Consider the following 16,453-nt stretch of genomic DNA (forward strand, 5'->3'; position numbering starts at 1 on the left):
GTCGTAGAAGAAGAATGTTAAAAGTTTAGCATCAAGCCATGAAAAAAGGCTCATTTTATGAATATGATACCTATTAGTTTCTCTAAATTCTCAAAACATTACATTAATGTACACAAATAATATTTAACTCTTGCTGAGTGCCTGAAAAGAAGGTATGTACAAAGTAAAAAGTTTATTAAAAGAATGTACTTAATATAATGTCTCGACGTAATGTAATCTACTATATGCTTTCATTTCCTTTTAATTAAAGGCTTGTTTCCGTAGCTTTGAAAACATTACTCAAAACATGCTTGTGTATATAAGTGTATGTCTGCTATATATATTTCTTTAATTTTTTTGCCTAACATTTTTATCCTTATCCAGACTTTAAGTTAAAGCCTTTAATGATAATAATTGCATATTAACTATTTTTAAATTACTTATTTAAAATATAATTAATATTATAACTAAATATTCAAAACTATGTAGATACATATATTTTTGACTTGTAATTTTTATAAAAAAAAAACCCTTAGCCACTATTACACTTCTTGATTGATTTTAGATAAATCATATTTTACAATTTATGATACCAATACTCTCTCTTGATTGATTTCCTTTATAAAATGCATTTAAGTACATTTTTAACGATTATGAAGGAAATTAATCAATATTTTTTATTATATTGCAATATAGAAATATTAAGTGCTATATTGCACGCTCGATAAGTGGCATTCATAAATTATCTTAAGTATTTTTTAATTTACCTACTTTTTCTACTTTGCTTACTTGAAGCAAGATACTGAATTGATAAAGTATACAGATCCAATTATTAAATTGTTATCTAGTCGTGAGGCTCTGTATACCGTTACTATCGTGATGCCAGGATATTGGCACACATATTCAGACTAAATGTATGGATGTTGGTATTTATCTAGACATTACACCAATGAAATATTGGCAAAAAACAAAAAAGTCTGAGCAGGACCGTTGTTAAGACTGTTCTTTGAATGTAAAATTTTGGGATGATTTTTTTTTATAGAAAATTCTTATTTTTGAGTAACCCTTTTTTTATAAATATCGGAAATACATTTAATAGACAAAAAAAAAAATTAAATTCATTTGAACATCAAATTTTACAACTGACACTCCTCGTGGTCATGGCATTTACTCTGAGTCAGTCCACTCCAAAATAATCAGAATGATAAATTGATCATCTTACATTAATTGCCACTGCCCCGTAATTTATTTGAGAGTGCGTGGCCAAATTATATAAAGGTGACGTCATAGTGACACAACCTTACAATTATATTATTGCCTCTGCAACGAAGTTGAATCTAGGTTATATTTTTGATCTGTTTGTTTGCTAGTTACTAGGATTACTGCAAAAGTTACTGATCTATTTTGATCAAACTTGGTACAAAGATTATATATGGCCACAATAAGAGTACAAGTTCACAGTATCACAAAAAGTCAATAATGCATACTCGATCATATCTTTGGAACAAATTGAGATATATAACTCAATTTCATTTTAGGTGGAGGTTATACGCTCCACCGTGTACCCATTCTAGTATAAATATTTAACTTATTTAAAAAAAAGTTGGAGTCAATGACGCCTTGGCCTCAATGGTTCCGGCTTTATGCCTTTTATTGAATGATACTGATGTAAAAGTTATGAGCTCTAAAAATGTTAGTGATTTCAATTGGATTTTATTTTTCAAAATTATGGGCATGGAGCCATGTTCAAAGTATGTTGGCCATATTTTTGTATTTATTGCTTCCCTCTGCTTTTTCATTGGATTGACATCATATACAACCTTTAATATCCTCCCCTTCTACTTAAGTAGTTACATTGAGCATTAAACAATAAATAATACCCATTGGAAAAACTTACTCTTTTGAATTAAAACAAATCAGGTAATCCCATTTTAGAGCTATCTTTTTAGTCACACAATTATCAAAATATCCACATAAATGTGCCAAATTGGTACAAATTTTTTTATATCATGACACCATGAAGGTGCTATGTTCTGTTCTTCTAGTATATTTGATATGTATTGATATTGATCCGTGATATTCAGGGGCGTCCTCAAGGGTTGGGTTAGAGAGATGTAATCCCATAATTTAATATATTTTTACTTTTTCACAGAAAAATTTAATGTTTCATATTTTTTTTCAAAAAATTTAATATTTAATATTTTTTTTCAAAAAATTTAAGGTTTCATATTTTTTTTTTAAAAATCTAATTTATTTAAATTTTTTTTCCAAAAAATTAAATTTTCTGTGAATAGTTATGAATTTAGGAAATTTTTCTCCCAAAAACTCAAAATTAGATTTTTTTTTTAAAATTAGACATTTTAATTTTTGAAATTTTTTTCTCAAAAAATTTTTTTTGTGTGCAGTTATGAATTTTGAAATTTTTCTCCAAAAAAGTCTATATTTGAAATTTATTAGCAAAAAATACAATATTTGAAATTTATTAGCAAAAAATACAATATTTTAAATTTTTTTAAAGGAAATTATATTTAATTAATTTAATTTTTTTGTACTTCTATGGATTTTGAAATTTTTCTCCGAAATATGCTATATTTGAAATTTATTTCAAAAAATTATATATTTAAAATTAAATTTTTGGTAAACATCTGTGGATTTGGAAATTTTTTCCCAAAACATTGAATTTTTTGTATACAGCTGTAGATTTCGAAATATTTTCCCCAAAATGTAATTTTTTGAGAATAGCTATGGATTTTTGAATTTTTTTTTACAAAAAATTATATTTTTGAAATTTTTTTTAAACAGCAGTGGATTTTGAATTTTTTTTTTTGAATAACTCTGGATTTGTTAAATTTTATTCCCAAAGCATATAATTTTTAATTTTTTTTTTTAAAAGAGTTCTAAAAACCAAGACCCCCCTCCAAAAAATTAAATATATGTATATATAAAATCCTGCAGACGCCCTTGGATATTATATATGTAATATGTACTATAGCCTATGATGGTTTCATGTTAATAATATGTTGTATCTATTAATAAGTTACTCATAATTATTTTCTCTTAACACTGCATATTATATACATATGTATTATGTATGTATATTTACTACTATTTTCAATAAGTCAGTAAACAAACTAGACACTTATTAAATACATACTTGTCATGATATTTGTAGGTTCTTATTTATAAATATACAATTCAATGAATAACACTATCCAAACAGGTCCCTCAGGCTAAACTAACTCCGTAGGCTAATTTAACTTATTTGTTAAAAAAATTGTTTAATTGTGAAAAAAATACTTATAAAATATTATGATTTGGATAAAAGTTTTTACATTGTGCTGTTATGTAAAGTGGACAGTAATATAATTAACTTATAGTATATTGATATGTATCCTTATAATCGAAAAGGAAGCTAAGTGTTTTTATTTGTTCTGAATAAGCAAAATTGTACATCCCTTAAATTTATGATTAATATTGAGATATCGTATATGTAACTTTCTGTTCCATATGCTAGAAATACTTAAGATCATTTAAATTAAATATTTTCTCAATGTGAAATTACAATTATTATTACAATTGATCTTGTTATAGTTTATTTTGCTTTTACATTTGTCACGTAGTTGACCTAGTGCAAAAACATACTAACTGGCAAAAAATGAGTTTAATAACTAATTATAAATGGAAATTCTGATTTTTTTTTTTTTTTTTTTTTTGCAATATTTTCCATATTTCATAACCGAAAATAGGGTAACTACACTGTACTATGAATCTATTCATTGAGAAACAGTGCTATGTGGCTTTAACAAACATGTACCTCCCAAAAGCTAAAAACTTAAAAGTTTGCTGTTTTACATGATTGAAGATGACAGCACTACATGGAACCTTTATCTTCCATGTTTATTAAGTAAGATAAATTGTGACTATTTTACATAGACTATTAGCTGCAGTGGTGTGCAATCCATAGTATTAGTTTTTAACATATATAATTATAACAATATTTTACTTCCATAGCTACATTTACTAGCATACAACAAGATTATTACTAAGGTGTATCATCTATTAGTAGAATAAATATATTATATATCCTTGAAATGTAAACTTTATTCAAGCCAGATAGCATAACTTAGGGGTGAGTTGAGAGATTTACGTAAATGAATTTAATAAAATTAGTACTTATAACAGGTATAAATAATTAAAAAATTGGCAATTAAGTGACTATACAATGCTAATAATTATAGCAAAATTTGAATAATCTTGAATAAATATAGTCGCTCAAATATTGAAAGTTAAACATCTCAGTTACAGCTCTTGTCCAGATAGGAAGCTTTCACACTGGGTAAATGCCCTTTTAAAAAATATTCTACCGAGCCGTCATATTTCATGTAAAATATTATAATTTATTGGTTCAAAAATAATTCATGATATGTTTTATAATTTTTGTTGGAAATAATAACATCTAAGGAGACACGCTCTCTTTTTGCTACATCATATTCTAAAGTTAAAATGAAGATTTATAAACTAGATAATTAAATATGAAGAATTATTGCTGACAAATAAATCCTTTTTGAGAGCCAACAAAATACACTATATATTGTATACATTTGTATAAAAATCTATTTTTAGAAATGGAGAATATTAAATAGGTTATGCCAAAAGTCTTGAAATGACTTTAACTCATAATTCTTATATATTTATAATTGTTATATATTGATTTCACCATTATGGGGAATCCCATTAAAACCTCGATGCATATGTTTTTGCTCTTTTTTATTCTAAATGAACTTCATTTCATCAAATCGTATTTAGAGAATTATATGTACACTTATTAGAATAATCCATTCATATTTATGTAAATATGTTGCAATTCTTTTATCCTATTTAATCAGATGAATAAATCTATGCTTATTCTGTTAAAAAGCCAATAAAAAAACAAACAAACAAAATAACAAATAAATATAAGTGAAGAAAAGAAAGGACACTACTCTCAGACATTTTATATTTACAAAAAAAAAAAAAAAAAAAAAAAATAGAGAGGCCATGAAGAAATACGGTATACGGTGGCTTCCCGGCGGGCTCTCAGGAAATAATAAGAATTCATCGTTATTAAATAATGGATCAGTTAATGTTAATGAAGAACATAGCGATTTTGGCCTCATGGCAATGGTTTTAGTTTTTGCACAAATCCATGATGCACCCCTGCCTCCTGGATTGGATGCTGATGATCCAGGTATTTAGCTGTTTTTTTCATTCAGTTATTTTTGTGTGATCATATTTGTTTCAACGCATCATTTGCTGGGAGTTTAGAAAGTAAAAATGGAGAGCGTATTTGTTGGATCATACGAGTAAGAAATAATGATTGAAATTCCCATTAGTATCATTAAATAATCTCCTTCTCTGTAAAAATTACTTTATTTGGTATTATTTGCCTTCCAATTTGTCAATGATCAATCGAATTGCATTGTTCATACTACATGCATACAAATTTTGGAGTTAAAAGGATGCAAATACATCTATAAGTTGTCAATTATTGCGTTGCCTTTCGAGAGCAAACAGTTTTGCAACTCTCCCCGGTCTCTTATACTATTAAAGGAATACTAAAACATGAAGATTCTTTGTTTAATCTTTCATTAGTTCCCTTCAAATCTGAACACAAGTTATTCTCTGGGCGTGTTAAGACACGCCAACCTTATAATTGATATTTTAGCTACACAAAGTTAAATTTTCTCTTAGATGCTAAACTTATGATAGCTATTCTAAGCCTTGTTGTACAAATTATCGACTTTTTTATTACAATATTTTATACTTGTGAACTCATAAACTAAAATAGTATTTGGATAAAATAAGTATGTAGAGGATATATACATTTTTTTAATCAAACTAGAAATTTTCCGCTCAGAATAAGACATCCCCCACTTCCCTATTATTTTCTTTTTTCATATTCATTGTTGGGGTATGGTGAATAGACATAAAAAATTTCTTTGACACTTCGATAATTGATTCCGGAATTGTTGAATACCTAAGAAAATAATGAAGTAACCACCCAAAAAAATGAATTGCAAAAAGTATTTAGTAAATTAAAAATGACAAAGAAGGTGGAGGAAAAATATGAGGTGTATTAGACATAACAAGATTATTTAGCTCGTTTGGGGTAAATAAACACCCCTGGGAAGTATAGGAAGGTTTTATTATAAAAAATCTCAAAAAATGGACACAATAATTTTATTATTATTATTAGATTGATTAAATCAGTCGCTATTTATATTATAATGATTCGTTTCTTTTTGTTTTTAATCAATCAAACAAAGAAGAAATAAGTTATATAAAAGGTGGAATTTTTCTTTGATTTCTTCAAATCTATTGTGTATATTTTTTTGCCTTCGAACAACAAAAAGTATCAAGGTTAATATTGACTTACCTTTATACAATAATAAAGTAGCTTGAGTAGTTACCTCATGAATTATTGTTCTTCTTAGAAGTTTTCAAGGTATATGTATAACAAAAAATAAAAAATGAAATTAAAACTCCAAAAGAAATAGGCCTCTTGCATTTGTAGGACGTAGGTGCAGCACATGCTTTTTCTTGTTTATAATTATACATCTATTTCCTTTCAGTATTTGTTAATGTATATTATTATAATTTCTGGCTTTTCGTGACTCCTAAACATTCTTTATACATGCGAGGACAATTGATAGGAACTTTTATTCTTATTAATTTTGACTTTACTCAATCATTCTCAACTTATTTATAGAAAGTTAATAAAGGATATCCTTAATACATTCTATGTTTTAAACAATCTATTTACTCAGGGATATTATGCATAGTGATGAAAATTGGCTTTATTTTTTTGGGTCACCCGTTCTTTTAGAGTTGAGAAACGGAAGAGTGAATTTTCGTTTTCTGAGTTGTTGCCATTATTGTTTAATTCCTAAGGAGTGAGCTTCCTTTTCTATTACATTTAATTATATTCATAAGCTGATTGAACATTTGTGTGTGCACATAAAAGACGGAGAGTAACCTTGATGTTTTTGTTGCGGGGTTACCTATAATTTTAAGTGTTTGTTGGACTCAGAGATGTCCTTGATTGTTTCCTTTTCCTCCTCCTCTCTCGTCACAGCTAGTTGTAGCTGATTTTAATGAAACGTCATGACAGCTATGTTGCTCTCCTTCAAATCATTCTTTCGGTTTCGATTTTTAGTTGCTGTTTTTTTTTTAAATGACCAAATGCTGCTGATTATACCAATTTTGGAACCATATATGTAAGTAAATTGTATTCTTCGGTATGGTTTTATTCTCGTTAGGCAAAAGATATTAGAGATCGAAATTTAAACCATAGATTTAAACCACTACTTTTTTTCAATTTTCTAATACAATAATAATGAGTAATTTTTACCTAAAATTTCTATATTGAGGAGATATGCAACAATTTGCTTATGTTCCTACATGTTTATGAGGCCTTTAACCACATACATATGAGTAAATCTTTGACAACAAAATATCAGTAGATAAATCCTTTGCAGATGTTTTCAAATATGTCGTTTTTGTATCTGAATGAATGAAGAATTACGACCTTATTTATCCCTTTGATACAAAAGATATAAAAAGGGATAATTTTCACTCAACCACCTCAGAGTTTGATGAAATTTAGTATACTTGTAGATTTTTACCTACAACCTCCAAATATATTTTTCATAATAAAATGGTTGGTTCTCAAGTTATGGAGTTTTTCATTTTACTAATAATGTTCTCTAAATGAAAGATATTCGACACGTCTTTCAAGATCGTAATCTAAAATTCAAGAATATTAACTCATTCCTAAACCAATATCATTATTCTGTCTTCAGGGAAAGCTCTATCGATTAGGATTTATAAAACTTAAAAGTGTTTTTTATCATTAAAAAGTGTTTTTATTAATTCTTATTTTGAATTCGATATATTTCCATTTTTAAACTGAAAAAAGACACTCTTCTTTAGACCCTTATAACTTATTCCTAATACATAGTGATTAGGAATATGGTAGCATATATTATGGAAAAATATTCAATCTATAATAAAATATCTATTTAAAAAATATGCATCTACAATTTTTTTGTTCCATTTTGTGTAGTGATCCTATATTTATGGGGGTGTACTAGCAAATAATCGAGATTATCATCATATTTTTCCCGATTTCAATGCCAATTCCATGACAGTATGCCTCTTGAAAGGAAGATGGAGTCAATCTAAGAAAGATACTTCTAGCTTAATCCTCCATCTCAGGAGATATTCAAATTCAGATTCCTCGAGGGACGGGAGGATTAATTTGGGGATTGTTTTAAGGGTAAAAATGACTCTGAAAGATAATAGTCCCGAATTATTATAATCCCAGATATTTCAGAATTTAAATGACTGAGAAAGAAACTAAGATCAGTTTTGGATTCTGCACTTAAAGATAAATTCCTGTTTTGGCTTGAATTGATTTGTACAAAATGAGTGTTCCCCTGTGTAATCTATTTTTTTCTCTCTTTCTGTATTAATAAAAGTTCCAAAAATGTTAGTTATGCTAAATTTCTTATCACTTCTACTAAAAGACTAAAAACAAAAAAAGGCCTGTTAATTTCATTTGGGTCTACCAAAACCTGAGGAATGCCTCCTCGAAGGATTCCCTAAGATTTTGAAATTTTGCGTTCCCTGAGGACGTTCTAGTTTCTTGTATTCAATGGACATTATATAAAAAAAGTAATTGATTGTATTTTAGAATGTTTATTAGTAAATTAAAAACTTGGCAAAATGAACATCATACATTTATCAAATGAATCAAGAAGCATGAAATATGAATAAATAAGCAAATACATTGCAAATCATATCATAAAGAACACATTATAGTGTGTTTCCTTGGACATTTGTACACATTATGTTCATAAGGCTAGATTATAAACTTGGAAGATTAGTGAAATCCTTTTAATATTACAAATTGTTCTTGGGAGAATGAGAATGTAAAGGCTATGGACATTGTATATTGTACATTTATAGAGACTAAATAACCGTCGAAATATAATAATAATAGAATAATATCATTATATTACAGTGTTGTTTTAACATTATAAGACAATACAAAAAATAAGAATAGCCCTTTTAAAGATATATTTATTTTTATAATGGCATGAAGAAGAAGGCCTTTTTGTATTTGTCCATTCTAGAAAATACATAAATATTTCTTTGTACATAATATTTATTCTAATTACAAGCATTTAGTTAGGCAGGAGTAATTTTTTCATCACTAACTCTTTACAAATATTTTTCAAACAAAAATTAAAATAATATCCAAAATATAGATATCCTAATTTATATAACTAATGTAAGGCAATAAGCCATGACTTGTATTTGTGATGTAGTTTGAATTTTTTTTACTAAAAGTTTTGAATGACTTTTTTGTTTTAAATTTAACTTTTTTGGACATAACTTTTAAAATTAGAAAATTTAGACAAATACAAGTAGAGAAAATATTTGACAAGAGGAGGTCATATTTAGTGATGAAAATCGCGTGTATTTCGGGCAAGTTAAAAAAAGAAACCGAAAATAAACATAGTAACCTTGACAATTGGATTTTTTTTCGGAGGAGAGCAGCTTAGATGTTATGACGTTTCATTAGATAAGCTAAAATCAGCTGTAACGAGGGAGGACGGGTAGAAGGAAATAAAGAAGGACATTGGGTCGAATTACTCCGATGTTGAAACTCAATTCTACTCTGAGTCGAATAAAGAATTACAATTATAAATCCGAAACGAATCCCCAAGGTTACTTTCTGTCTTGTATGAGCACACACAAAATATTCAATCAAGTTTTGAATATATTCAATACTGTAAAAAAGAAAGTTCACTTCTCAGAGTTAAATAATAAGGACACTAGCTAAAGGAAAGAAAATTAATTCTTCAGATGAATAATTTAAAAAAAAAAAAAAGAAAGGGAGCTAACAAATACACCGAATTTTCACCACCACTAGTCATAGCTCCTTAGTCACGGGGCTGTGAAAACAATGTGATCTTGTTGTTTTGCCAAAAATAGAAAGTTAATTATTAGTGATAAAAATTGGGGCTATTTCTTTTAGTTCGCCCGTTTCTTTGGAATTGGTAATCTGAGGAATGAAATTTCTTTGCTTAAGATTTTGTCATTAAATTAAACATGCCCAAAATACATGCGATTTTCATGACTAACAATTGCCTTCTTCCCCTGTCCCCATCTCTTATGCTTATTAGGAATCACAAAATACTATATATACATATATCTAATAAAAAAGATAATTTTCTGAAAAAAATTCATTGTGTTACAAATACATTTTTAATCAGTTATGCACACTGCACATATCTATGTCCTATGTATATATTATGTAAAAAGCCAATATGTATTCAACTGGATTCCATGGCCATATTGCATGATTTTATACATTACATAATAGTAAAGTTGCTTTTTTTTTGTTTAATTATTTATTAATCATTTATAAATACTTTGTCATTATATAAAAATGACTGCCTAATCACTTGTACACATTTATTCAATAGGAGAGAATAAAGTTAGTATAACCTAACCAAAATTACCACAACAATTCTTTCAGTGTTTTTTTTTTGTCACATTTATAATTGCAATTTGTTTTTAAATGGCATAAGATTTGGGCTGCATTACCATACAAAATAATGCAACACTTATATATGTAGAAGGCTTTCCCTAATGGTATATGTTACTTTGACAACGAATAGGAATAATTTTTGGTATCTTTCTAAAAGAGTAATACAATATAGGACAAAAAAGTAAGGAAAGTCGAGAAAGAAAAGTTTTTTAGTATGTAATAGGATGATCTTTCTAAGTAAAATGTACAATTTTTCAATAAATCTAGAAAAATCGTCATTGAATTGCTGTAAGAAATAAAAAAGTGTGAACAGCGGCATGGTTTACTTCTTTATGATAGTGTTAAGCAGGAATATTTGAATTTAATAAACGTAGTATGTACTGAAAATTACTAAATTATGGCTAGATTTGTAGAATCTACCTATTTTTTTGATCGATTAGTGACGAGACAAGTAGGACAATTAGAAAGAAAATACTCATTCTTTCCATTGTAATTGTCAATTTGCTATTTACTAGGAATGTAAAATGAGGTAATCAAATATTTTTAATATATATTAGTGTCTGATATACTATTAGACTGGACATTATAGGGATACATTTTTGATATAAATTAAGGTTTAAGTCCTTTTATTCGTAAGCCCCATTTTGATATCCCCAATAGTTGATTATTTTCCTTAATATTAATGAAGAAATGGTTTGTAGTCTTATAAAACTTGGTTGTTTAGGATTAAAAAATGGCCGACACCAACAATGCTGACGTCACATGAAAGTTTTCTATTATATATACCACGTCCTTATCTTTCTTGTATCACACAAACTTTTCTCCAAAAAGAAACAAAAACAAAGCCCGGAATCAGCTGGTAGTTAGCCAGATAAGTCAATCATACCAACTTCTATTTATATCTTGACTATCTTGACAGACTATCACTGTCATATTATTTCTTCACCATTTTTTAAATAAATTACAGATTATTAAATTCTACATAGCATTTTATTCGATACTGTATTATAATATTGCTGAGTAATACCGGGCCGTGCAAAATTATTTACCGATGATGTAAATATACTTTTTAAGAGGTTTTATGGCAAACAAACTGATTGTTTCGTATTTTTACTATTAAAATAAACAAAAATCCTTCCTGTGAGAGCGTAACAACTTCCACACATGAGACCATGTCCAATCAGGAAACATAGAGGATCGAAATTGCAGCCCTCCTCCGAGCGGGAGTGCCTTATAACAACATTAAGGAACAGGTTGGGCCTCGTTGAAGACAATTTACAACGTTTCCAAGCGCTTGGAGGCTGGGAATGATCTCAAGTATTCCCCTGGGGCTGGCAGGAAGCCCACTGTCTCAACAAGGCAAGTAAAGGCAGTGTTCAAAAGGACTCCCAACAGGTCCATTGCCGACATGGCCAGAAAGATGGGAACGTCGACATCAACTGTTTCAAGGGCATTGAAAAGGAAAGTCCCTGAGGCGTACTGAACGCCCTCTGCTAACTAAACGTCAGCGAGAAGTCAGACTTGAGCGTGTTAAGAAAATCTTGAATGATATCAAGAGCTCATCTGGACGCATCATCATTTTTTCAGATGAGAAAACTTTTACGGTCGATCCTGTTTTCAACAGGCAAAATGACCGTATTGTGAGCTTTGGAGATGTTTGGAGATCCAACGGGAAGGCCATGAAGCAGGTATGGTTCCCCACTGGCTCAGATTAACAGCAGAGGATTATGTGAAGATTCTGGCGTCCAAGGTCCTTCCATGAATCAAATCCATAGTCGGCAACTCTCCTTGGGGTTTTCAACAAGATGGAGCACCCGCCCACGCTTCCAAGAAAGCTCAGGAGTGGCTCAAGGACAACATGAACTTTTGGCCAAGGACTACTGGCCCCCTCAGAGCCCAGATCTGAACCCACTAGACTTATCTATCTAGGTGCACGTGGAGACCAAGGCCTGCAAAAAACGACACAAGAACATAAATGCCTTAAAGGCTGCTGTCAACAAGGCATGGGCTTCCATGGATGCCGATTACATCCAGCAAGTCTGTGGCAGCTTCAGAAGTCGCCTGACCAGTGTCATTGAGTCAAATGGTGGCTACATTGATTAAATTTGATCACAAACTATTTCATTTTTCTAAAAATGTATGAATAAATTGTTTCTCAAGTCATTCGAAATGTCATTATTGTTCGCAATATGTTCTGAACAAAAATCGGTAAATAATTCTGCACGGCCCGGTATTGTGATTAAAAGATTAGTTATTATATTATTTCTATGCAGAAATAGCCAAAATTTCTGCATAGAAATAATAGAATGACTAATATATACTATATAAGCGACGAGGGATCAACAAGAAATTGTATTCCTGTTCTTTTGGAAACGGAGCAAACGTAAAGAATAACTTATGACTTTGTGTATTTATGAAAAAGAATAAATCATGAAATAGCCATGACGTATCAAGGGAGAAGAAGGAATCGAGAGCTAACAACTAAATACATAGGATATTTTTGTGTTTGCGTGGTAACGCCATGTTATATGTATTTTTATAAATAATAGATACAAACAAAGTAGTTAAAGGAACTTCCAAAATTGGCTTCTAATCATAACATAAGGAATTCCAAACTTCAAAGTAAATTGTTTTCTTACTTCTCTTCCTCATATAAATGTTATGAGCATTGATTGGTTCAACAATTTTCTAATATCAAATCAAAAATAGTTCCTCAGTTGGGAAGAATTATCTAAACATTAACTGATTTTGTGCCTTTTCTCTCTTTTATTAGAGGAAAGATTGCGAGATTTAATAAAGATAACGTGGTGACATATTATGTAACTTGCAGGTATTTACTTAAAATCCCTAAGAATGGATCAATTTAAGAAAGTAGAAAGGGGGTTCAGTTAAATTTAGAAAGCAGTGAGTAGATAATGATAAATTTGATATGAGATATTAAAAGATTGTAACAATCGAAAGAGTATTTGTTAAAATAATTGGCTGTACTATACTTATGTCCATAAAAACCACAATAATAATCGATATTTAATTGTTGTGTTCAAGGGTACAACAGAAAAATTAAAATGATTGTGAATAATTATATAGTTCCTAAAGCTTAAAAGTGACTTTTAGTGTTTAAATCTTTCTTTTATGAAGGGTTTAATTAATTATAAATTTGGGTTAAAAGAAAATGGGAAAATGTTCTCATTTAATTTTATTTTATCTCATTTTTTACGATTTTTTTTTGGCACATTTAAATTATTATAAATATAATTTCTTTTTCCTCTTCTTCTGATATATTTTGTAACTATATTTTTGTATAGATGAGCTAGAAATTAATTTATATTGTAGACGGACACCTACAAACATGAACAGGGCTCAAGGATTTAAATTTATCAAAATGGGTCACTTTTTTATACTATTGATGTCGGTATATATTTAAGAACTCTCCTCAACATTTATTGTTAATAACTCTGTTGTGATTATTTGTGTTTAAGGGATATTGCGTGCATAAAATCGTTTTTCCACACTAGCATGTCCCTTTATGGGAGTTTTAAAGTCCCCCCTCCTCCCTTCAGTCATATTCTAATATTATATGTATACATATACTTTAATTTGTAAAAGAAAATTCTGCTTTAGATTACCTTTTATCTTGCATAATAACATGGTACATTAATCAAAAATTAGTTTCTGAAAAACAGTTCTGAACTAATGTATACCAAAACAAACACATTGTCTACCCTTTTCTTGACAAAATATGCAAATATAACATCTAAAAATGGGTCTGAGTGCTAAATAGATTTTGAAATCAATTCATTTGTGAAGTCAATAAAAAAAAGTGCCAAACAATTATATTTTAATTACCGAAAGCATTAACTTAAAAATAGAGATTCAAATTCTCAAATTATAAATAAATATCAAAATTTCACATATATTTTTTATGTTCCTATAGTTGGTTAGATAGAGTTACAATTACTCCATTTTACCTAGAAATCGTCTTCGAAGTCCATATACAATATGTATATTTCCTTCTCCAGGAACGACCGTCAGTCAAACCTACACACATTAAGTTCAAGAGTATAATATCTCCCGAGCGTTCTGTCACTGAGATACGTAGCTCCATAATAAATTAAAAGTTTGGGAGATTAAAAACAAAAAAGAATTTGATAACAAGTCTATATATACATACTTATGCCATTTAAATTAAGTCTCTGTTTTGCATAAATGTAGAAAAAGTTGGGAAAAGGTTGTATTAGCTTCATAAGATCAATGATTTCCAATTTATAAAAAAGATAAAAAGTTGCGTGATTATGGTGCCATCGTTCCATGAAAGGCTAGCTCAACTTTCACAGGAGAGGGGTAATGCCACATCTTTAAATAATACCTTCTTCGAGATTTAAAAAAAAATTGACAACCCTTTGCAATTTATTGTTGTATTAAATTTGGATCTTGTTTATATTTTCTCAATTTCCTACCCTTGAAATATTATCACGCCCTAAATCTCCCACTCTCAGGCCACCTCTAACATAATTATGCTATAAAACTGCTCCTCCCACGTGTTAATTGGTTACGGCTCCCTATTTTGGTACTTTAGTCCTAAATCAGTGGTTGTTAACCTTTTAGAATGTGTAGCACTTTAAAAAATATCTCCAAATACTATCATTATGACCAAGCTGAATCAACAATACTGGAGGCTTAATCTATTTATATAGTTCCTCTAGTCGTATATGTATTAACAGTTTAAGAACTACTTATATAGACAATATTATTATAATTAGTAGGAGTAGTTATAAAATAATAAGAAAGCTGGAATATATTTATATTATTAACGCTTAAATGTAGCTACTGCAAACTCATATTCATAGATAAAAAGTTTACCTAAATAAATTTAGTTCATTAATTAATAAGTATAATTATTATTTTTCATTATTTTTCCAGATCAAAATGTGGGCTTTACTGCCTTTGATATGTCTGGACAAGGGCGCTATCGCAACTTATGGGAACATTACTACAAGGACTGTCAAGGAATCGTTTTTGTAGTTGACTCAAGTGATAAACTTCGTATGATTGTTGCAAAAGACGAATTGGACATGCTACTTCAACATCCAGATATTCAGTCTCGAAAAATACCAATTTTATTTTTTGCAAACAAGATGGATATGAAGGAATCCCTCTCCAGTGTCAAAGTGTCGCAAACTCTAGGGCTTGAAAGGATTCTAGATAAACCATGGCATATATGTGCCTCAAATGCAATAACAGGAGAAGGTCTCAATGAAGGTGTTGAATGGCTCACGGGTCAGATTAAAGATCAAATGAATAGAAAATGATTTTAGGCTAATTTAATATGAGAATACATATTTACGTAGTAATTTATAAAGCTGTCAACCTTTCTATAGTTTATATAATAAGTTTACCTTCTTGATTACAACCAAGATCTAATGTTCTACTGCACAAATATAATTTTTAATTTTAGTCTATATTCAATTATGGATTATTGCTTTTTAAGGGAAGTGCACCATGCATATCATTAACTCACAAATTTTCTAGTCATTAAATATTATATTTTGAAGTTAATACTTGTACAAAATGCAAACAAACACAAATTGATATGTTAATTGTTCTGTCTCCTATGTAAATTTATGAATAAAAAAATAAGGATTAATTCTGAAAAAAATCAATTTATAAGAACAATTTATTTATTATAGAAGAACGTTGGTATTTAATATGTTTTTTGATTAAGAATAAGGCGTACATACTAATTAAAAAATTACAATGTTTCATTTTTATTATGGCAAATATCACTCGAGGTTAAGCGTTGAAATTTATAAATTTCCAAGTTATAGAATGATATTTTCTTATACAATAACGGTAAAAATTATATACAACCTCGAG

At 28.9% G+C, this 16,453-nt stretch overlaps 1 protein-coding gene across 1 annotated transcript; it reads left to right on the top strand.

The window, feature by feature from the left end:
* The first annotated feature begins 4,979 nt into the window (after positions 1-4,979).
* Positions 4,980-16,239, top strand: Arl6 (ADP ribosylation factor-like 6). Its single transcript, XM_040723361.2, has 2 exons — positions 4,980-5,206; positions 15,500-16,239. Exons 1-2 carry the CDS (start codon positions 5,017-5,019, stop codon positions 15,886-15,888), a joined length of 579 nt encoding a protein of 192 aa, XP_040579295.1. The 5' UTR covers positions 4,980-5,016; the 3' UTR covers positions 15,889-16,239.
* The last annotated feature ends 214 nt before the right edge of the window (positions 16,240-16,453 follow it).

Source organism: Lepeophtheirus salmonis, chromosome 13 (assembly GCF_016086655.4).
Source record: "Lepeophtheirus salmonis chromosome 13, UVic_Lsal_1.4, whole genome shotgun sequence".
In the NCBI taxonomy this organism is placed as follows: Eukaryota; Metazoa; Arthropoda; class Copepoda; order Siphonostomatoida; family Caligidae; genus Lepeophtheirus; species Lepeophtheirus salmonis.